Source organism: Anser brachyrhynchus (genome assembly GCF_964034855.1).
Source record: "Anser brachyrhynchus genome assembly, chromosome: 10".
Lineage (NCBI taxonomy): Eukaryota > Metazoa > Chordata > Aves > Anseriformes > Anatidae > Anser > Anser brachyrhynchus.
Genome location: NC_137705.1, coordinates 11,643,873 through 11,665,503, shown reverse-complemented (window position 1 = coordinate 11,665,503; position 21,631 = coordinate 11,643,873). Strand labels below are relative to the sequence as shown.

At 48.8% G+C, this 21,631-nt stretch overlaps 2 protein-coding genes across 10 annotated transcripts in view; both read left to right on the top strand.

Moving 5' to 3' along the window:
- The first annotated feature begins 1,139 nt into the window (after positions 1-1,139).
- On the top strand, positions 1,140-18,535 carry TPRA1 (transmembrane protein adipocyte associated 1). Of its 6 annotated transcripts, XM_080605973.1 has the most exons (12): positions 1,244-1,311; positions 1,682-1,845; positions 5,033-5,235; positions 5,389-5,521; positions 8,018-8,104; positions 9,734-9,806; positions 10,819-10,898; positions 12,092-12,202; positions 12,602-12,662; positions 13,728-13,830; positions 14,450-14,530; positions 15,604-18,535. In XM_080605973.1, the coding sequence occupies exons 3-12, from the start codon at positions 5,045-5,047 to the stop codon at positions 15,836-15,838; spliced, it is 1,155 nt and encodes a 384-aa protein (XP_080462099.1). In that variant the 5' UTR covers positions 1,244-1,311; positions 1,682-1,845; positions 5,033-5,044; the 3' UTR covers positions 15,839-18,535. The 6 variants fall into 6 exon arrangements, with proteins under 6 accessions (XP_080462098.1, XP_080462102.1, XP_080462099.1 ...); XM_080605972.1 differs by lacking the exon at positions 1,682-1,845 and having other exon boundaries at positions 1,140-1,311; XM_080605976.1 differs by lacking the exon at positions 1,682-1,845 and having other exon boundaries at positions 1,179-1,311; positions 5,037-5,235.
- Positions 18,536-20,440: 1,905 nt separating this feature from the next.
- Positions 20,441-21,631, top strand: part of CHCHD6 (coiled-coil-helix-coiled-coil-helix domain containing 6) — a 110,650-nt gene continuing 109,459 nt past the window's right edge. Inside the window, exon 1 of one of the 4 annotated variants that reach the window (XM_080605979.1) lies at positions 20,441-20,618. In XM_080605979.1, the coding sequence (XP_080462105.1) occupies positions 20,529-20,618 (90 nt within the window). In that variant the 5' untranslated portion in view covers positions 20,441-20,528. The remainder of the gene's footprint in view (positions 20,619-21,631) is intronic. The other 3 variants (XM_080605980.1, XM_080605977.1, XM_080605978.1) reach the window with 3 other exon arrangements.

The following is a 21,631-nucleotide window of genomic DNA, read 5'->3' as shown; positions in this document are numbered from 1 at the left end:
TGCTTGCTGTTCCCTAGAGCAGGTCACGCAAACTTTTCTAATACAGGGATCTTCTAAAAAGGTATTGCCTGTGTACAGCAAAGTGCAACGCAGCCGAGGCCTTGCATTCCTACAGAAGCAATCCCTAGAGCCCCAGGTGAACCACAGATAGGAAAACCACGTCAGTGTGACCTCGTCTTTGGAGTGACTCAGGTAACAGGCATCCTCCTTGAAACTGGGATCTCAGTCAGACGGCTCTTACTGCCAAGAGGGACCTGCTGATATTTAGCCAGCTATTTCCTTTAACTTCCTTGTTAAATCTTGCCTCATTTCTCCCAGCTATGTCCCTGTTTGCCATACCGAACATCTTTTCTCACCAACTGGTGTTTGCACCTCCCAGTCCTGCTAACGAATTTTCCTATTCCCCTTTTGCTGCTCTTGTCCAAACTATGCTGAGCTAGTTCAGCTTCAAACGTTCCTTAAAAGCCAAACTCTCCAGCTTGTTAATCATTCTCTCCTACAGGGTGTTGATTACAGCATCCGGGTCACGGAGGAAAATTATTAACTCCCCTGCTTTTAATAAACAATTCCTCTATTGAGGTGGCCTAAAATCCTTGCTCTCCCAGTCCTGGAGGCGCACACTAATGCAGGTGCCGGCTCACACGAGCGCCCATGGCCACATCTGTGCTCTCGGGAGCTGGGTGTGACGCTGCCTTGCCCGGGCTGCCCCGAAAAATCCGAACCAGGCGGTGCAGCCCAGAGCCTGCTGCGAGCGCCGAGGGCACGGCTGCCCCTCCGGGGGCTCAAGGCAGCCATTTCGCTGCCCCACCAGAGCAGTGTTGGGGCTGTTGGGCGCCGCCAGGTGCTGAGGGCAGCGTGAGGGCCCTGCGCGAAGGGGGACGCCTGGTGGAGGTGCGAGGGCAGGCTGCGGGGCGCTGCTGTCCCCTGGGGGGGTTGGTGAGCGCCTGCAGCATGGCCCTGGGGCATGGGGTGTGTGTGGGGGGAGATAGGCTGGGTAGACCTGGCCGCCGGGACTGGGTTCCTTTAAACCGCAGCGTGCCCGCCCTCCGAGTCCCGCCTCCCCCCGCTCCCCATTGGCTGTCCGCGCTATTTCTTTCTGCCTCTCCATCCCCACCTGCCTCCCCATTGGCCTTTGCCCTCCCCCGCTGAGGGACCGTCTCTCAATAACCCTCCCCGGAGCCCAGCCGAAAAGGCTCCGGCCTGGTAGCCGCGCCCCGCTCCCGCCTCCCTACAGCGACGCTCCCCGGCGGGGCCGGGGCCTGGTGGGGCTGGGCCGGGCCGGGCCGGGCCCCGCGGCTGAGGGGAGGCCGGGTAGGAGCCGGGGGGGGGGGGGGCGGCGGCGGGGCCTGCCCGGGGGGCTGCGGGTGACGGGAGGGGACCCGGAGCCTGCAGCCTGGCTGCCGAGCGGGGCGCGCTGGGGGTGGCGGTGCTGCTCCGGCGGCTGCCCCCTTCTGGGGGGGAGCTTTCGGCCCGCGGGGGCTGGAGCAGGGGCGGGGGGGGGGAGATGGGGGGACGGGGGAGCGGGCCGCTGGGGCTGCCTCCTGTGGGGTCCTGCAGGGGCTAAAACGTCAGCTGTAGCTGTTTGGGCTAACAGGAAGGTTTGAAAAGCTGTCTTTAAAAAGAAGAGTAAGAGAAGGGCTTTTTTCGCTTGTTTTTTCCTTTTTTTAAACCTTGAAATCAGCGAGGCGACAGTTAAATTTAAGCAGGAGCCGGCGGGCAGCTCCCTGCTGCACAACCCCGGTGCCAGGGAGCAGGGCCGCCCGCCGGGCTCTGTGCTCGCCCGGTTTCCCGGCGCCGTTTTCAGGAGGAAGGCGAGCGGTCGCTTCTGTCAGAGCCAAGGCTCAGGTGGGTGCGCGGTTCGGCTCTGTGGGGCCGGGCTCTGGGCGAAGGCAGCTGCCGGGGACTTGAGCCCCAAATTGTGCGGAGCTCCCACACCGCTGGGGTCAGGAGCCAGAAAGCTAAACCCGGTCAGGGAGAGGCAGTTATCAGCCCCAAAGGCGCCCGGGCTCTGCCTCAGTGACCCCACAGGGTATCGCCGTGTTTCCTCTCCAAATAGCGTTGGAGATGCCAGTGCCTGGGCAGAGCAACAGGGCTCAGCCAAGTCGGGCTGTGCGCAGAGGACCGTTTTGTTTTGGCTTCTGCCTGACAGATAGGGCAGCCTGTCAGGAGGGAGGCCGTGGCTGTGGCACCGGGCTCCTTTCGTGTGGCCGGGGCTGACTTCAGCCCCCGTGCGTGGGCCGGGCAGGATTGCCCTGGGGTGCGGTGAGCGATGGCTCGGATATGCTCAGCTGACTGCGTTTATTTTGAGGGTTTGGAGAGCCCGCTGTAGGGAGCGGTGCTGCTGGGATCACAAAGCCTAGCCCGATCCCTGCCATCAGTTCCCGGCCCCATTGCTGTGGGGTTTTTGCCGGTGACTTCCACCAGGTCAGGGCAGACCTAAGCGTGAGGATGGTGCTGTGTGGCTGAGGGCTTTGGCTGCCCCTCGCAGTGCGCTGGGCGTCCTGCTGCTGTGCCTCTGTGCGTATCCCGCCTTGGGAGGAGGAGCAGGATCCCAGCACCAGGTCGCGGTGAGCAGCCTGGCACAGCGGTAAGCTCAGTCCTGCTTTGCCCTTTGAAACTTGTGACTGGAGCTGGCTGCTAGACGTGGCCAACCCCTCTCCTTATCAGCAGCTCGCTGCTGTTGCGCGATAGTGGCGGATTGTAGGGGAAAAGAATTGGAGCCTGTTTGTTCGTTTTTATAAGAACGTGTTAGTTCCCATGTAATTCTTCTGTAGCTTTACACTTGGGCTCTTTTCAATGGGACGAGCAGATCAGATCTTTGTGCCAGAAACGTTATTAGAGGGTGTGATGGTTCACAGCTGGTGATGTTGTTCTACCCGTGCTCTGTGAGGTTTTTCTCTACCCTTTCCAAGCCTTTTTAAAGTTAGGTAGAATTTCTTCTGTGTTGACAAATGTGAATGCATTTGTACCTTGCTGCTACTGAGACGCAGGGGTCAGGGAAGTGTTTCAGAGGAGAACGGAGCAGAATTATTTAGAGAAAATCATTCTCAACGGTGTCAATTCAGAAGAGTGCGAAACTGGAGGGGAGAGAGGACACTTCTGGAGAGCTCTGCCATGTGAAGGTTGTTTGCTGGAACCTCTGCTAGAACTAGGGTTTGTTGGCACGCACGTTGCCACCTCAGCACAAAGTTGATTTTTCCAGGTCTGTGTGTGTTTGTTTGACGTGACGTCCCTTGTGCAGCGCAGCACATGGCAGCCGCGGAAGCAAATCCCGTTTCAAAGTCTCTGTCAGCAGGGGTGAATCAAAGGGAGGCTCTGTCAGCTGGGAGTGACTCCTCAGAAGACCTGGGAAGAGCCTCAGCTCTGAAGAGAGGTTTGTGGCCACAGTCCTGAGCGGTCTGTGGGGAAGGTGCTCCCGAGCACCTCCTGAATTGCCCGACAGATGACGCAGGGCTGTGCTGATTCTTTCCGACCGGTGAGTCACCCGGCATCTACCAGGAAAGCTACCTGCTGACTCCTGTCATTCAGGCTGCTGGTTTTGCTGTGCCAGCCAGGGCTAAATTCCAACAGGGAGAATTTTTCTGAGGTGAATCCTGGATTAACTATAGCACACAGACTACTAGAGTGCTATCTCTGGCACCACGCATCTCTAAGAGGGCAGTTGGTCGAGGTTCTTCTGGATTTGTCAGCGGTGACCACATCTCTGGGGAGTGCTGGGAGAGGTGACAGGACCCTGTGCTTGCATTCAGCTCCTGGGCAGTGTGTTAACAGCGAGGGTTGCTGTTCTGGGGTACGAAGAAGAGCGGGTCACTGTAAGATGACACTGAATCAGGAACAGGTTTGCTAATATAAATCAGGTCAAAACTCTAATCCCGCTCTGCAGTACTGCATGCCAGCATCCACTCGAGCTTCCAAAATGATTGTGGAACCAAGAGAGTGATGAACTGCTGTCACTTCTGCTGCTATGACACTTAGCAAAGCCACTGGCATGGGCATGAAGCACGTGGGATTTAATGGATAGCGGAGCAGAATAACACAGCAGTCTAGGGCCTGGTGGACAGACGGATGGAAGAAAACGTGTGAATGTCCTCTCAGGAAAGGCAACTCAGAAAGTTTCAGCAGGAGATGGAAAGCTCTGCCTTGTCACTTTTCCAAGTGGCTGGAGAATTGTAAGGTAGGGCAGGAAGAAGAGCCAAGCTCCACAACTCCTGTGATTCTGACTGTGTAGCTCTCTGCTGCCGGAGAGTTTGGCCTTGGGAAACTCACCAGGTAGGACTGCACCCGGTCCTGGACTTGTCGACTGCCAGTTCGCACAGGTGCTGCTCTACGTTGGAGAGGTTCACTGTGATTGAGATTGGTGGGTAATGAAGCTGGAGAGCCTTATGCTGGTCAGGTCACTGACAGGCACTGTCTTTCCGTATCCTTACTGTTGTGCTTTAGATCAAAATAATTCTGGTGTCTTGTGGAGGATTAGAAGAAAAGTTCTGAATTCTGGCTTTTGCCCTTGTTGTTTTCTGCAGATAGTGCAGTCCCTTTTGGTAAAAGTATGTCAGCCCTGACTGTAGGGTTGGTAACAGCAACAAGTTTTAGGTACGGGCCTTCATTTTTTCTTTGCTGTAGTTGAAATTAATTCATTGACTTCTTGGTCTTGGGAACTGGAATGGTACAGCAGAGTTTTTCTCTGAGGATGCCATGCATTGCTGCTGAGTCTTGATTTCTTCTATGAATCTGCCAAAGCTCAAATCACAAAATCACTCCAGCTTAGTATGCCACTATGTTGAAGGTGCCTGTTGCTCTGACACAAGATCCTGGTTTTCCACTGAGTACCCTAATGGCTGTGTGCAGGGCAGGTGGCATTTGTTCTGTTGTGTAATGCAGTCCTTCTGATGATGATAATTTGCTGTAACAAGCAGGGAGCAGTTGTCCAGGGGCCTAATGGAGGGGATGTGCTTTTTTAGCTCTGACTCACAACTGATTTAATGTTCCTTTTTCTCTGCTGTTGTTGTCCTGTGCTGTGCTTGACCTGGGCCAGAAAGAAGGCAGGATGCTGCAGTCCATGATGTCTGTGATGAGATTCTCCGTGTCTGACAACGTCACACACTCTACTGCCCTGGTGACAGCACTAGATAATGTGACAACTTTGTCTCCAAAAACAATGCAGGTGATCAATGACACCAACATCACTGTGCCACACAAGTGCCTGCTGTTGCTCTATGAGGACATTGGGAAATCCAGGTGAGAAGGAGAAAAGGGGATCACAGCCTAACCCTGGGCCAGGGGAAAGAGCTTTTCTTCTGAGAGTTTGGGAGAGAAGGGACTGGGGCTGCTACCTTGCCTTCTAGATGCTGAAGAACAAGAAAAAAAAATTGTTTTATTTACTTTTTGCAGAGTCCGCTACTGGGATCTTTTGCTCCTGGTTCCCAATGTGCTTTTCTTTATGTTTCTTCTTTGGAAGCTGCCCTCTGCCAGGGCCAAAATCCGGGTCACTTCCAGCCCAATCTTCACCACATTCTACATACTAGTGAGTACCACTGTGTGCTTTTGAACTGATTGAAGGAGTGTTTTTTATTACCACTCATGAACAATATCACCGAACCAGTGGGGAGAGAGAGAGCCTAGACCAAATTACACAGGGATAAAATTTATTTTTAGTCAGAGGGATATTACCAGAAGTAGACACTATTTCACTGTTGAACTCTATTTTTCAGATTCTGGGAACGTCCGTATCTGGATATGGGTGATTTTTGTTCTGTGGTGACTTATCTTCCTTCATTTGTTGCTTTGTTGTCTTGGGGTCTAGTACCTTCTATTCTCCTTCCTCTTTACAGTAAGTCATGTGACACGAAACTTGCTTCTCACTGAGGTAGTGAAAGTGAAACACTGGAGAGCAATTTTTGTTGCCCTTGTTAGAAAGCTTGGTCATCTAGTGTAGAAAACAGTGACGTGACAGGGTTCTGGTTAGTCTGGGAATGCGGCAACCTTACCCAGTCAGTTTTTCCCATCGTATCAAAGTGGCTGCTAGATGATATTCCTGTTATTACTTAAGATGGAAACATAGGCAATGCAGTCACAGTTCTCAAACGTGCAAGATCTTTTCTGTTCTCTTCTTCCCAGTTCAGAAAAGCACAGGCAACTTCTGATCACGTTCAGATAGTCTCTGTTGTAATCTCTGAACATCGGTCCTACTAACTGATTCTGCTCACAGGGCATTGTAAATGCAGCTAGGAACCTGCTCGGATTTGTGTGAAATGTCATTCAGAAGCTTGATCCTAGGTGTACTTTGAGATCCCAGCTTGCCTCCAAGCAGCATGATGTGCCTGCTCTTTCTCAGTGGGACGAGTACAGGCTGTGTAAGTAAATGGGTGTTTGAACTGGGTTAGGCTGGGAGGCATCCTTCAGGCAGCATACAGGTACTGGCATGGCAAAACCCGTAGTGCATCAAAAGAGAATGTAAGCTGCTAGCCTCAGCTGAATCTTTGGTGAGAAATCTTACAGCTCTCACAGGTGTGAGGTGTGGGCACCGGGCTCGTGCAAAGTTTTGGGTAACCAGGACCATGCACAAATCCTCCAACTTTAAGAAAATATTACTAGCTATTTCCAGCCTGGATTTAAGTCTTCCGTTCCGTTTCCAGTAACGCAGAGGGGTCAGCAAGAAGTTCATTCCAAAGGCTTTGAAAAGTAAAACTGAGAAACCAAAGGAAAGAAAAAAGTGAACTGACTGTATGCTGTCAGCATCTTCAGAACAGAGTGAGAAGTGGCATGTGATGAAACAGCCTTAGAGGAAAGTGCTTTTCACTCAGTTTGATCTTCTGGACTGAGTTTTTGGGAGATGAGGATGTTAAGTGTGTTCTGTGAGGATTTCCTTTCAAATGGCTGTTTGACACATTTTGAAGGAATGCTTTCTTGTGGAGTCAGTGATTAAAGCTAAGTTAATAGCTTTGGAAGAGTCTCTACCTTCTTAGAGAGGAAGCAAAAAGGGTGTGTTTTCCTCTCTGAGTTGTTGCTGCTCCAGAACACGTTATATTTGGGGACCCTTCTTTTTTTGTCAGTGTTTTGTCCTCAATTTTTGACCCCAGAAGGGAATGTCACGCTATTCTTTTGTGCTGTTGCATCCCCTCTTCCTCTGAGGAAGCAATCTGCAGTAGGTGACTTATTGGTTGTTTCCATTCTCCATCCGTCTTGGAATCAGCTTGGACTTCCATTTTGTAGTAGATTTAGCTGTCTCATACCTTCATCATTTGTCTAAATTAGCTCTTAACGTGGAGAACTTTATCCGGAAAAATCTGTCCTCTCAGAGGGTAAGTCTGCACAGCAGAGGGTAGATATATCCAACTGAGGTCTTAATTGCAGAGTATAGTTGTGACAGCACAGGGGATGGCAAATTAGCCTTGCTGTGCTCTGTGCTGCCATGCTTAAATGGTGCGTGAGCTGACTTGGGTATCTTGACTTTGCTCTGTGTGCTGGGGTAAGATGCTTTAAAGCTGTTGGCTGCGTTGACTTCCCTTCTGCATTCCTGAGCATTGTCAGCGTTGAGGGAAAGAACTGTGGATTTCAGCTTTATCACGGATCTGAAGTGTGGTAGTTGGTATGAAGTGGCTTCTGTTATCTGATGCCATTGGTTTATTCAGTCATACCAAGTGCTTTATCTTGTAATTTGGAGGGCTGTATTTTGTCTGACTTTTCTCCTGCCCAGCCCCAGCAGACTGAAGGGTGGGAAGAGTTAGATTATTAAAGCACGGTTGTAAAGGAGTGGATGAGAATTCCTCAAAACTGTTTAATCTGACAGCTGAGGAAATATGCCCCTTCATAAATCCTAAGCCAGTACTCCCACACCTGACAAGCCTGAGGAATTTTCTTCAGGAAATTAAATTGAATCTATTACGTGGAGTTCTCAGTACACGTTATCAGGCTTCGAAGCTGACCTGGAAACAGTATTCCAAAAGGGTGTCTGGTCACTACTGCATGCGTGCCTTTGGACGTGAGCTTACTTGCTTATTTTTGATACCTTTTCACGTAGGTGTTTGTGGTGGCTTTGGTTGGTATTGCCCGTGCTGTTGTCTCCATGACTGTGAGTGCCTCTGATGCTGCCACAGTTGCTGATAAGGTAGGTACACTACGCATTCTAGAGGCTCTGCTTCATGCGGTTCTGGCCACAGCATTCTGCTACTGCTTCCCTTTTATTTGCATGCAAGAAGAATGTGTTTTTGTTTGCACTACTCACAGCTTATGTGGGCTATGGAATCCTATTCTGATAGCTGTATCTAATTGATCACAACATCCAGGGCTGTAAAACAATGGACTTCCTAAATTAGACACAAACAGTGGCAGTTAAACTTTCCTGCAGATGGAAAGCTGTGCTTTGCAAGAGCTAAACAAACATTCGGATACCTTTAGTGGATAAGCAATAACTGGCCTCTGTTGCTCTCGCTATATTTGAGGGGCTCTTGGAAAAATACTGAAGTCTTTTGTGTTGAAAGTAAATAAAACAGAATTCCCTTTTTGTCCTGATATCTGAATGTCCTTGCAGTTTCTCTGAGCAGAGGGTGAACCCTTAGCAAACAGGAAATAGCTTTGTACATGTTGTTCCTTTGTAATCGTTTGCCTTGCAACAGAATATTACCTAAAACAACAAAAAAAATCTGCTGCTTGAGCTGTTGGAGGAAGAAGGGCTGCCCGGAGTACAGGTCTTCTACCTTTGTTCTCTGGGATCAGTGTGATTCTCTTGCTTTCCCTGTAAAAGCATTTTAAGGCATTGCTTGTTGTGAGTAGCTGTATGTTTGTAGCACTTCCACTCACCTCTGTTGAACAGATGGATGTCCAGGACTCGAATAATGGAGAAGAGGTGAGAAGGTGCTTTCACCTTGCTGAGAAGTCATGCAGGAGGACAGGCATTCAGTTAGTCTTTCCTGTGGGCTCATGTTCTAATATGCCTTATGTTTCTGTTTTCTCTCATATGCACATATATTTTGCTCATGTATATGTGCATATACACGAGAGAGAACATCTCAGAAACTGTAAGTATATTTTCTGAGAAGTCTTATTGCATGCCTCTTAAAATATTATGTATATTCAAGAGAGCACCAGTGCTCAGAGAAAAGGGATAAATAAGCCAGAATCAGGGTTCTTGTCCTAAATGTGGCCCTGGTTTATTGTATGAATTTCTGGAAAGTCACTTCACCTGCTTTTTGTCCGATCTTGTTTCACCAAACGAAGCCTGGGAGTTAAAAATGACAAGCTGGAAGCTATTCAGTTTTAGAGTTGAATATACTCTGGATTTGGGGACCAAAACCCAGACCTCCTTCTTGGAGGAGGGCATAATACTGAATTTATTCAGTTATAACTGTACTGCAGAATTTTCTGCTTTAAGAACTGTCCCTGTTTGAAATTACACTTTTAAGATCATCTTGGGTTGTTGCTTCTTGAGAGTACAGCAGAAAGGGCACTTTCATGACAAGTGACAGATCCATGAGCGTGGCAAACCGTGACCACTCTGTCTCTCCGGAGGCAAGCTGTTTGCTTTCTCTCACACAATTGTTCTGTTCAGACAAGATCAGACCTTGGGACAAGCATAAAACTCGCATCCCTCCAAAGCATGAGGAAGGTTTGTAGAAATGACCTGTTCCATTCAGAGGCAGCTATGCCCTGGAGCAGAGAATGGAGTTTTGCTGTATTAACTCCTAACTGGTTCCTGGCTCCTTCTAATCATGTTTGTCTGGTTTCTGTTATCCCTCAGATCCTGTGGGAGATCACAAGGTTCTTCCTTCTGGCGATTGAGCTGAGTGTGGTGATTCTAGGCCTTGCCTTTGGTATGTGCCGGGAGTTTGAGTGCTTTGAATGTTTCCTATTCCCTTTCTTTCCACAGATGCTGTATCTGTAAGCTTGTAGAAATGCTAATCCTACAAAATTAAGGAGTTCCAGAATAAAGACAGAGGAAAAATTAGTTTGTTAGAAATGGCTGAAAGCCTGATTACATTCACAGTTCTATGGCTTGTACAATTGCAAGATCTATCTGTGCTTTATTTGTCCTGCATGCTTGTGGTGAAGGAGTGTACAGCTTAGGTGAAGACCTTTATGCAGAGATTAACTGTCTGGCCTTTACTTAAATCGCTTTTTATTTAAAGAAGATGGTTACTTCTGGGGGTCCTTCTATCTGCTTCCCACCTTGGTTAGTTTGAGTCCAACCTGGCTTCATTCAGTCCATTTAGCTGTACTTGTAATCTGTCACTCTACTTGCAGTTGTACAAGTAAAAATACTTTTTGGAGCACCTCTTGCTGTGGGTCAAATTCGGGGGAGAGGGTAGGCATCTCCGTCACATCTGCCATTAAGACATCTGAGCACTGTCTCTTTCCTCTTTGGTGGGGTTGTAGAATAATTTAGGTTAGAAGGAGCTCATGGAGATTGACTGCTCCAACGTATTTCAGTGCAAATTTTTCTAAATTATGTAAGACCTTCTCCCTTCCTCTAATCCAGTCTCCCATCAACATTTTTCCTGGAAAGAAATTAAAACCTGTCCATGTAGATGATGATAGAATCATTCCTGATTTTTGCTTGTAATCCAAGTGACAGGACTTGGTTCCTCACTGTATTAGTGTGGGCAGGAGGAAGCAATTAAAAACCTGTTATTTTACAAGTGTTACTTTGCCTCTGAAAGGCTTAGCTCTCCAAATGGGAGCAGTTGACAGGGGTTAAGTAAGCTTTAAACTTCCCTTGAAGGCCTGTGGAAATACAAATGTTTTCTTTAATTGGTTTTGGAGAGAACTGATTTTTAGCAGGGATGGGATTGCAACCTGAGTCACTTCTGTATTCCTTAATTCCAGGTCATCTGGAGAGCAAGTCGAGTGTGAAACGCGTTCTGGCGATCACTACAGTGCTGTCTCTGGCATATTCTGTCACCCAGGTGAGTACATCGGAGCGGAAGAGTTAGCCTTTGCAAAAGGAGTGACTTGCCATGGAGTTTGTTAGGTGTGGGATTCCTGGAATGTTTGGGAGGTGGCAGCTTTGCTCTCTGGACAGAGTTTTGAGGGAAGACTGGATGCTCGTGGTGGACTATGAAGTTCCCCAGAGCACATGCTAGACCATATCACCCTGTCGTCTCCATGGCAGGAATACCTCAGTCGAGGTCAAGAAATGAGATGGAAGTTTGGATGGGTTGCCTTGTTCATTGAATCTTGGAACAGGAGTGAGTGTTTTTCACATCTGAGCCACAGATTTTGGGTCTAGCCTCAAGTACAATCAAAACTAGACGGAGACACCCAAAGTGCCTTTGTCAGTATGGGCTGTGCACTGTGCCTCTTGTCTCCTGTCTCTTTGAGAGATGAGAGCTCTTGCTTCATTTCAAACGAGCAGCTGGCTTGCTAGCTCGGTTATTAGCTGTGTCTCCCTCTCCCTGGACAATGCAGTGTGTGTCTGGGTTTATTTTTCTCATTGGTATGTAAGTGCTCAGCTCTGTGCCTCTATTTGGGGCGGCACCAGAACAACACATAGATGATTGTTCAGTGATCAGGCCCTGGTGTGTGGAGGCAGTGAACTGATCATTGCCACATGATATCCTGGAGGAGCCTGATTAAGTATCAAGTGTTTGAGAACCGTATCAGAGGCTGATAACGCTTACAAATTCTTTTCTCTCTCTACTGTCAGTATGGTAGCTTCTATTTATATCATTTCTCAGGGATTCAAGTGAAGAAGACAGTCTTCTTTCCTAACTCCTGCACAAGTGCAGGCATTTATATTCTGGATGTTGCAGCAGGAAAGGTGTACTTTAGAGATGGAAATTGGAGCGGAACTGTTTCAAATAGATGACTGCTTGAAACCACTCTCCTCCCTTTCTTCAGTCTCTTCTCTGGAATGTCACTGATGCTGTATCCCTTTAGATGCTGATTCTTGCCACGTTTTTTTTCCCTATCACTTCTTGTTTTCTATTTTTTCCTATTCTGGATGAACATAACTTGGCCTAAGCAAGGTAACAGTTAGGTCTTAGGTGTGGCACAGACAACTGTTAACTGAACTTTCAACGGTCTCATTTATACACACACCTACTGTAGTGAGGATGCTGACTGTCCTAGTGTAGTGATGGTGTCACTTCTCTCCTAGGGGACCTTGGAAATCCTGTACCCTGATGCCCACCTCTCAGCAGAAGATTTCAACATCTATGGTCATGGAGGGAGGCACTTCTGGCTTGCCAGCTCCTGTTTCTTCTTTCTGGTAAGTACGAGGCACGTGTTGTGCACTCTGACAGCCTCTTTGTGATTTCTGAATGGGGTAGGGAGGATGATTTGAACATAACAAGGCCCTAGGCCACCTCCTGCCTCACAGTGCAGCATGATGCTTTTCATGAGACAAGGAAGCTGAAGCAAAAAAGCTTGTGTAAGCTGTGACAGCTGAATCTGAGCTGATCTCAGATGTTCTTTGCTCCCTTGTTTCTCAGTGACCAGACTTTGTGTGCTGATGGGGTGAGGTGTGGAGCCTTCACGTGTGCCCTGGGTTTAATGTCAGGGAGCCTGTGCCCCTGCCCTGAGACATCTAGGAAGTGTGTGACGCCACTCACTGCCTCTGCAAGGCTTCCCGAGCAGCCGTGGAACAGTTATTTCTTTGTCTCAACAGGTCTATTCCTTCGTGGTGACTCTTCCAAAAACTCCTCTTAAGGACCGGATTTCTCTGCCTTGTAAGTGCTTGTAGTGTGTTCCGTCATACAGGTGGGGACAGCATCATGATAAAACATAGGTGGGAATAAGAGGTTCCTGTATGTGATTGTGCTGAAGGTACGTCCTGCAATTTAAGGGTACAGAAACATGGCAAAGGACTCAAGTTATCACTGGAAGGTAGGATGTTGTGCCTTTTGGAGGGCACAGTGAGAGGAATTACATTGCAACTTCAACAGCAAATCAGTTACATTAAGGAAGCAAGATGTAGTAGCTTGGTTCTTGATAGAGATCTGAATATATAATCTCCCAAGAGCAATAAGAATTGGCTTCTTAATAATGATTTCCTTTTGAAGTGCACATACGATGTTGAAGTGTCCATGCTAGTCAGCCTGTGAGAAAGAGGCTGATTGGAAGCTGCTTAATACGTTTTATCTGGGCGTTTACTTTAAGATGTTTTTCTGTTGGTGTGTGCTGTTTATTTGCTTGTGGAATATCTGCAGTTCTTGAACAGGGAGAGACGCTGCTACTAAGATACTTACACTGCACTGTGCTTTCTCTGTGTAGTGTTGGTATCCATGTGTGGGTACCTGGAGGGAGTGGATATGTGGCACAAGCAGGCAATCCTGAGCCAGATCTGCCTAGTCCAACATACCCCACTGTTCTTGTCCAGGTGTCCTGAGCAGTTTTGCTAGTCTGCAGATCAAAAGGATGCAACTTCTGGTTCAGCTGGGGAATTTATTTTTTTCTTATGTCCAAATAGATGAGTGACAGTGGTTCCAGATGTTTGCTTGTAACATCTTTGCACATGTTGCCATGGCCACATGCTTTCAAAACCCATCTTCAGTGTGTGTATTTGCGTATACACATGCAGGAGGGTCTGGGTTAGCCCATTATACCTCCATCAGTCCTGGCAGCATGGCACAGGAAAATGTCATCTTAACTCCTAAGAGCTCATAAAACAACCAAGATGCTGAGATGCTTACGTTGGGTTTGCCAGCTCTGTCAGACAGGACCTGTTATTTGCATGGCGCTTTCTGGTGCTTATGAGGTTGAGCTTCATCCTCGTGTTCATGTCTTCCCCACAGCCAGGAGGAGTTTTTATGTTTATGCTGGAATCCTGGCACTGCTGAACCTGGTGCAGGGCCTGGGCAGTGCCCTTCTCTGCGTGGATATCATCGAAGGACTGTGGTATGTATGCTGGGAGGGAGGTCCACAGCCCAGTCTCTCATGTTGCATTTGTGTCCGTTAACACTGCCTGTCTCGAGAAAACAAACCTCCATGGTGTTCCTAAGGGGGAGTAAAGTTGTTGGTTCTGTTTCATGCCAAAAGAATTCTAAATCATCAGGAAGCTTGAAGTAGGGAGGTCTCTGGAGTGCGTCCTTCACAGTGGCCTTGAGGTGGTGGGAGAGGCCAGTAGTTTGACTCCACTGATGCCTGGCCACTGGCTTGTTTCATAGATAACAAGGGAGTAAATAGCCTGTTTGCTAGGAATAGCACGGAGATGCTCATGGTCATATCTGGAGTCTCATTCTGCAGAGATCAGTCACCTTCCATTTGTCATAATTAGCAGCACTGGGGCTTGGAACCTGCAACATGGCATGGCTTCCTCTTGAGTGTCTAGGAGAGGTGACATGTTGGTGGCAAAGTCTGTTATTCTGCATCAGTCTGAAATTGGTTAGCAGAAGACTCTTCTTGAGCGCTGCTTGGACGCTGGAGGGAAGTGGGATCGTATGCTTTGGGTGGATGTGGCTGGGGTTGTCCAGTTGTTGTGTTTGAGTCCTAAATGTCTTCATGTTCCCTTTTGCAGCTGTGTTGATGCTACCACGTTCCTTTACTTCAGCTTCTTCGCACCTCTCATCTATGTGGCATTCCTGAAAGGCTTCTTTGGGTGAGTAGCCAGGAACAGGGATTTAGGGAGTATATATTGTCGATTGTTTGGCACCTGAGTTTTTTCAGTCTGTAGAAAAAGGCAGTGACTAGAATGCCAGTTAAGGAACCAATTTTTTATCTCTGGCCTTGCTGTTTTTCTTGCATGACCCAGGGCTGGTCACTTCTTTTGTATGCGAAGTTGAGCCAATATTTGTATTCTCCTGGAACGCTTAAGGAGGGTCACTTCAGCGTCTGCATCCTGTTAGTGCAAAGTTCTGCGGCTGAAGTTGGTAACTAAGTGGTTAGTGAGAGGTTGAGTCCTGACAGATGAATCGGGCTCCTGAGTGGATTTTTAACACCTTTTTGGTAAGGATCTGGGGGTTAAGTGACCCCTTGACTGGGGATTCCTATACAACGGGGTAGTCACTAGTTAAAAGCACTTGGGAGTGTTTATTACTGGGTTGAGGGTGCCGCCGTGTGGCCACTCAGGAGATTCATCTTGATTGGAAAAGTGCAGTAGCGTAGGCTGTAACTTTTAGTATCCACGAGCAAGAAACATCAGGCTTTTGAACAACCAAGAACAAAAAGTACTCCTAAAATACCGAAATGTTTCTGCTATCTTCTGAAATCAGAAAGAAACAGTTTCTGGAGTCAGACGTGTAACAGAGGCATGTAATCTCTGTGAGATGGAGACACATGTGAAGTACTTGTATTTTCACTTTCCTGATGCACATGAATGGAACGTGAGGTGGAATCCTCTTGTTACCAGTAGCCAGGCCTGCTGTGAAGTCCGGTGATGTTTGGATGCTAAGGATTGCCCTCAGTGCTTCAGAACTTGGAGTTGCTTCCCGCACTGAAGTCAGGGCTCTGCCATTTTTATTTCTCCCAACTAGCCTGGTCCTAAGCTACATTTAGCATAATTTCATGGCAATCACTCCACTAGGTGTATTTCAGGACTGAACGCTCATGTGAAGGGTTCTTCAGGACCTGACTACGTGGGTTTTGGTGCTGCCGAGTTTCAGTTAAGGACAGGTGGCTGTGATGAGACACCGCATTGCTTTAACGTGTGTTTTAAATCTTTAATAACTCCAGGTCTGAGCCGAAGATCCTTTTCTCCTACAAATGTCAGGTGGATGAACCTGAAGATGTGGATGTGCACCTACCCCATCCGTACGCTGTTGCCAAGAAGGAGGGAATGGACTCTGGGTTCTACTCCAGCACTCAGATCGACACCGCAGCGTACCTGGATGACGTAGCCTCTATGCCATATCATGTGGGCAGCATCAACAGCATAGACAGTGACCGCTGGAAAGCCATCAACGCCTAAGGCAGGGCTACCCCCTTCACATGATGCCTCGTTCCTTTCCTTCTAAACACCCTGATACACAGCTGTTAGGATGTCCATTGGAAGTCTGTCCTTGGCTATCTGCCGTGGCTTTCCTCTGTTCCTTAGGATTTCTGAAACCTATCGTGGAACTAAGTTGGCAGCCCAAATCCCGTTGGAAAGAACACTGTCACTACCTGAAAACAATCCAGAACAGCTCTCTTCGTAAACCTAGGAACACCAAACCTTCATGATCCTCCATGTTCCAGATGTGAATCTGATCCAGAAGCCAGGCCTGACTGGCACCTCCTGCCTTTCAGTGACTGGCAGCACTTGTCTGCCAATTAAGGGAATGGCATTTAGGGATGATGCTATTGATCTGACTGCTGTATTCTACACATATTGAAAGAGTTTGGTGGTTTAAACCAAAGATGGTCTTCCTGGGATTTCTCAAGCAGCACAATTGTCTGGGTCTTGTCATAATGTAGCAGCACAGGCAGCAATAGCAGTGTCTAAAGAGGGAAGCCAGTCAGCTGGGTTCATCTCTGTTTTCAGCTAATGCTAATGAAAGCTCTAAGTTGCTAGGGTTTAAAAGGACTTTGTGAGCGTGTGGGGAGGAGAAGAGAGGTATGAAGAGGAATGAACTGTCCAGTGTGCCCTGGGACTATTTTGGAGGGCACAGGCTGGTAGCTTAGCAGCATGGATGTGAACTGACAGAGCAATGGGGAGACAGAAGGACAGACAGCACAGCTGAGCTGAGGTAGCTGTGAAACAGTATGGAGACTGCACCGCTGTGCGTCTGAGTTCACAGGGACAGCTAGGTAACAACACTGAGCCAGGGCTAAGTTTCAAGAATAAAACCTGTGAGGTAGGGGTGTTCTACATCTGCACCCGGCTTTATGGCTCTTGCAGGGTCATGGAGAGGGCTGTGAGGGAAGCTGACTCTGCAGATGAAGGCTTCAGAGACATTCAGATGCCGGAGGCAGAGCAGAAGTCTGTGATGAATCTGAGCTGTCAGCATGTAGTGACTGGGAGCTCTCAAACACCACAGGCATTCTGGAATCAAGCTGGCTGGTGTTCTAGGTTGGGAGGTGGGTGCTCTGCTACAGCTTCTGTTATGTTACAGTTTAGATCCCCAGATTTCTTCTGGTCTGAATAGGTTTTATGGTTTGTTATAGCGGAAATAGTTATGTGCACGTGGAGTGTGGTTCATTTAAAGACTGTCTGGGACTTACTAATCTCTTCCACACTGGAATGGGGACTGTTGTCAGAGCTGTCTGGCATGCAGTTCCAAAACATTGTGTTCTAATCCAGGGACCGTTAGCTGAAAGCTGCAGTAGACTGGTTTCTGAGACAGATTGTGCTCTCCAGGGACGAAGAGGTTTATTCTTCTAGCTTTGGGGGTGCTTTCCTACCTGAGTCCTACAGGTAGGTGGAGATCTGCTATAGTAACTTTCCACTGAAAATGGTAGAAAGAGGGAATCGGAAACACTTGAGTACCGTGTACATCTCTTGCCACAACTCACTGCTATTTCTGAGAAGGAATATTGATGTAAGAGTTTCTGTGAAATCATCATGCAGGGTGCAGTGTGGAGGCATTGGTTTGGGTCATGAGTAGGCAGGGGGAAGCATTGGCTACTCGGTGTTCCCACCATAGAGGGAGAAACAGTTTGGATAAGAACACAAAGTTCGTATCAGATGCCAAAACTATGCAGGCCCTCTGCTTATCTATTTTTTTGTTAATGAGCAATGCAGCCTCTCTGTTCTGCTGCCTGTGGACTTTGTCCTGCAGGCCTCTAAGTAGCATTGACAACTTCAAAAAAAAAAGAAAAAAAAAGAAAAAAAAAAGAAAAAAAAAGAAAAAAAAAAAGAAAGAAAAAAAAAGAAAAAAAAAAGAAAAAAAAGAAAAAAAGAAAAAAAAAAAGAAGGAAAAAAAAGGCTTCCATGTGTGAGAACTAAATTTTCCCATGTGGATCAACAGCCTCTCACATTTCCCTTCCTTGTAATGACTGTGAAAGGGGTGGACAAGCAACTGGCCAAGTCAGTCCTTGCCACGTTAGAGAAGTGTTCTGTGCTCCCTCCCATTGCTTGCTGTGAATCGGCCTGAGCCACGCTTGCTTGCCTAATCTAAAAGGGATGGATGATGTGTTGCCTGAATTGCCCTACTGCTCCTAATGCTGCTTACAACACCGATCCTGAGCTGCTGTTTGGAAGTGTGGGGAAACCTGCAGAGCTTCCCTGGAGCTGGTGGGCCTTGGACAGGTCTGAAAGATCTGAAAGTCTAAGCAGTTGAGAAATAAAGGAGCAAATACTTTTCCATCCCAAGGAGTGTTCACTGACTAACGCCCTGAGTGCAGGGACTTATCATCCCTCCTTGGTGCTGTGAAGAGCAGGTCCTGAATTTGCCTCCTTATCAGCTGGATTCAGTGCTGAAGGATCACCGGTGCAGGTGGTCAGCGTGTCCATCCTGTCCGTTGCCGGCAGGGCTCCAGGATTTCTGGAGTGTCCCGTGTTCTGCTGCTGAGGAGCTTCTGTGCTGGGTCATGGACTGACCTTCCTCCTGTTGTATGTGTATATAGTGCTTTGGGCCATGTCCACAATGGTCCTTGAGCAGAAATGTGTTGTGTGTGGGGTGCAAAGAGACTAAATATAGAATAAATGTATATATATTTTTTGTAAAATAAAGAGAAAATTGTTTGGCATAAATGGTCATATGTTCTTTTTCAAATGATCCATGTTATGGAGAAAAAAATATTTCAGATTAAATAAAAATAAACCCTGAACGAGTTTGGCAGATAATATTGGAGTTCCATGATGTCTTTTTGTCAGAGACAGATTTTTCCTTTTTGCACGCCTATTACTAGGGCAGTGCAGAGAGTGGTTTCCAGGTCTACAATAGAGTGAATTTCTCAATAACTGGGTCTTGTTCCCAGCCATGCCTAGTGTCAGGGGTCTCTGCTGTCGGTCAGCCTTCCCCTGTTGCTTGGGAAAAGGCTCGTGTGGGAGTAGGCAGTGACTGGTGCCCAGTTTCTATTCTGGGCTTTGAGATGACTGTTCGTGGGCTCTTTCAGTATGAGAACTGAGTGCCATCAAATAAAATAAGCAGGTGGCAGGTTAGAAATAGAGGCTTGCGAGTGGGTTTTGGGAAGAATCACTGTGCACTTGACTCGCTTACACTTCTTCCTTGGTGCTAGCTGTTGGCTTTACTGAGAGCTTTGCTCTTTAGCTTGGTGTGTGCAATGTTTCTGTACTGCTGTGCAAACAGCTAATGCTGTTTTGCTATTCTGCACTCTTGGGACCTCAAGCAATAGGAGAAGTCCCCAAAGTACAAGGTATTACACAAATAACAAAGTATTCCCCACTCCTGGGAACATGCTATAGAACATAGATAGTGATATCTTGCGACGCAGCGTCCTAGATATTCCCTTAGGGCTGGACAGAGCCCTGTTGATGAGACAGCTGTGGCTGTGCAGTGAAGGGCAAGTATTAAACAGTTAAAAATGTTCTGATGCACAACTATGATACCAAGACTTTATTAACTATTATCTGTCTAGTCACAGATGCACAAAATTGTATGGGTCATCATGTAGCCTGTATTTCTAGGAATCCAGAAAGTTTATTTGGAAAAGATCCTCCAAAACTGCTGTCTCTAGGTCCAGCTGCTTGTGTTATTTTTTTTCTTTTTTTTTTTTTTTTTCTCTCCCTTGCTTTAGCACGTGGGTCAGCTGTATTTGGAGCCAGGGACTGTGTCTGCAAAGGCCTGCGTGATCTGGGGCAGTGCGTAAGGCCAGGCAAGGCATTCCTGGGGTGGCAGAGGGGAATGCCCCCTGTGTTTGGGCTGCTCTGCCTCAGGGAAATGTGTGGTGAAGGGGCAGGGGAGGGATGTGGGGCCACTCTTCTGCTTCATCCAATTTCCCACAACCTGGAAGAGAACCTTGGGGCTCGGAGACGAGCATCATGCCTTCATACTTCATTCTCTGTGTGGTAAGGTGTGTCGGATTTTTGTCTTTCTGTAACTTTGACCCAGTAAAGAGCCCCCACACGTTTAGCGTATCGAAGTGGAAGCCTGAGGGGGCGGTTTGGTCCCGCTCCGAAGGATGAAGGACGGACAGAGCAACGGGTGTGGGAGGGAAGGAGGAGGCCTGACAAAGGCCTGGGGCCAAATCCACATCTGAACCGTTCTGCTGCAGGAGCGTGCTGCAGAAGGTGCTCACAGAGGGATGTGCTGGTGCCCTCACGAAAACTTTGATTTTTTTTTTCTCTAGAGGCGCTCTGTGTTGTTACCAGCCTTGAGGGCTGGTTACCGCGAAGGCAGGTTGGTGGGGTGGGCGAAACCGCTCTCCTCAGCACCACAACCCGCTCACCCTGTCAGCGTACAATCCGCTGTTGTTTGGACTAACGCCCCAGTACCACCCCCTGACTATGACGAGCAGAAATGCGTGGAAAAAACGGTTTAATGGTGCACATCGCACCGCGAAGGATGAGGGGAAAACACTCCCGACGCGCCTGCACCGCCGGCAGACTACAACCCCCAGCCTGCACCGCGCCGCGCCGCCAGCACCGCGCCGCGCTATTGGCCGTCCAGAAGCCATCCACCAATGGCAGGCGGGCGTGTTGGCAGGCGGCGGAAAGGGAGTGTTGCCGTTCGGGTCGGAGCCGGGGGGAGCGGTGTCCCGGCGGCCGCCCCGGCGGCATGGGGGGCAGCGGGAGCCGGCCGGGCGGCAGGAGCGTCTCCTTCGGCCGGGACGAGCGCGACCGCGTCCGGGTGCTGCAGGGCGTCAGGGTGAGGGGGCGCGGAGGGGCCGGGCGCGGCGCCGGGGGGGCGCCTCCGCGTTGAATCCCGTTGGTTTTTTTATTGCTATCGCCTCGTCCCCGCGCTTTTCTCCCTACAATTCCTTCGGAGCGAGCCCTCGCGGGGAGTCCCGTCGGGGTCGGCTCTGAGGTTTTCACTGCTCGCCCTGCAGAAGTCACCCGAGGCCGTGCCGGGCTCCTTTCAGAGCGCTCAGCGCGGGTGAGGGGGCTCCTGCCCGGCTCCTCGATGCTGAGGAGCACCAGAGGAGCAGAGGAGAGGGGCAGCCCCTTGGGGTCTGCCCGGTGCCCCTCTGCTCAGCACCCCCAGGGCCAGGGGAACCTGCTGGTGGTGGCGGTGGCGGCACAGTGACCTCCATCAGCTCGCCACGAAGGGGGCCACCTGCGTTGCCCGGTGCCTGGCCGTCTGCAGCTCCTCGTGAGGTCCAGGTGGCTGTGCACAGCCTTGCAGGCCTCTCTGCCTGGCTTCCAGGAGGGAGAGTTTCTCTCCTGTTGGTTTTTCTGTTAGTTTGCTTTGTGAAATGAAATAGCCCTTCCCAGCTCTTAGCGCCAAAGAGGTTCCTTGCCTTGTGCAGTTGTGTATACAGAAGTAATTCTGCTCGGCCTGCCCGTAACTAAGTCTGGCTTTGTGCAGGCCTGTGCGTTTCAAGAAAAGCAGAACGAAAGTTGCCATAGCCCCTTTATTTCTCTGTTCCTTTGGGCATCTCTCAGGGTAAGAGGGACTGGTGCAGAGCACCGTGCCGATACATGCCTGCGGACTCACTGCCCAGGGTTGCCAAAGGCCGACTGCTGTCGGTGTGCGCTTCCACGGGATGCTGACATAGGATTCTGGCTTCCGACCACCACTAATTTCCATTAAATTCACGTGGAACTGAATTATTTTTGAGATACCTACTGTCTAGTACTGTGTATTATCTAATAAGGCTGGTTTTCCATAGAGAATAAGGTTAAATTCCTAAAACAAGTAGATGCTGTCCTTAGCTTTCA

Coding starts and splice junctions, on each gene's coding strand:
- TPRA1 (XM_080605971.1), top strand. CDS start 3,443: ATGACGCAGGGCTGTGCTGATTCTTTCCGACCG. Junction 8,105..9,733: donor CTGCCACAGTTGCTGATAAG/GTAGGTACACTA, acceptor GTTATCCCTCAG/ATCCTGTGGGAGATCACAAG. Junction 13,831..14,449: donor GATATCATCGAAGGACTGTG/GTATGTATGCTG, acceptor TCCCTTTTGCAG/CTGTGTTGATGCTACCACGT.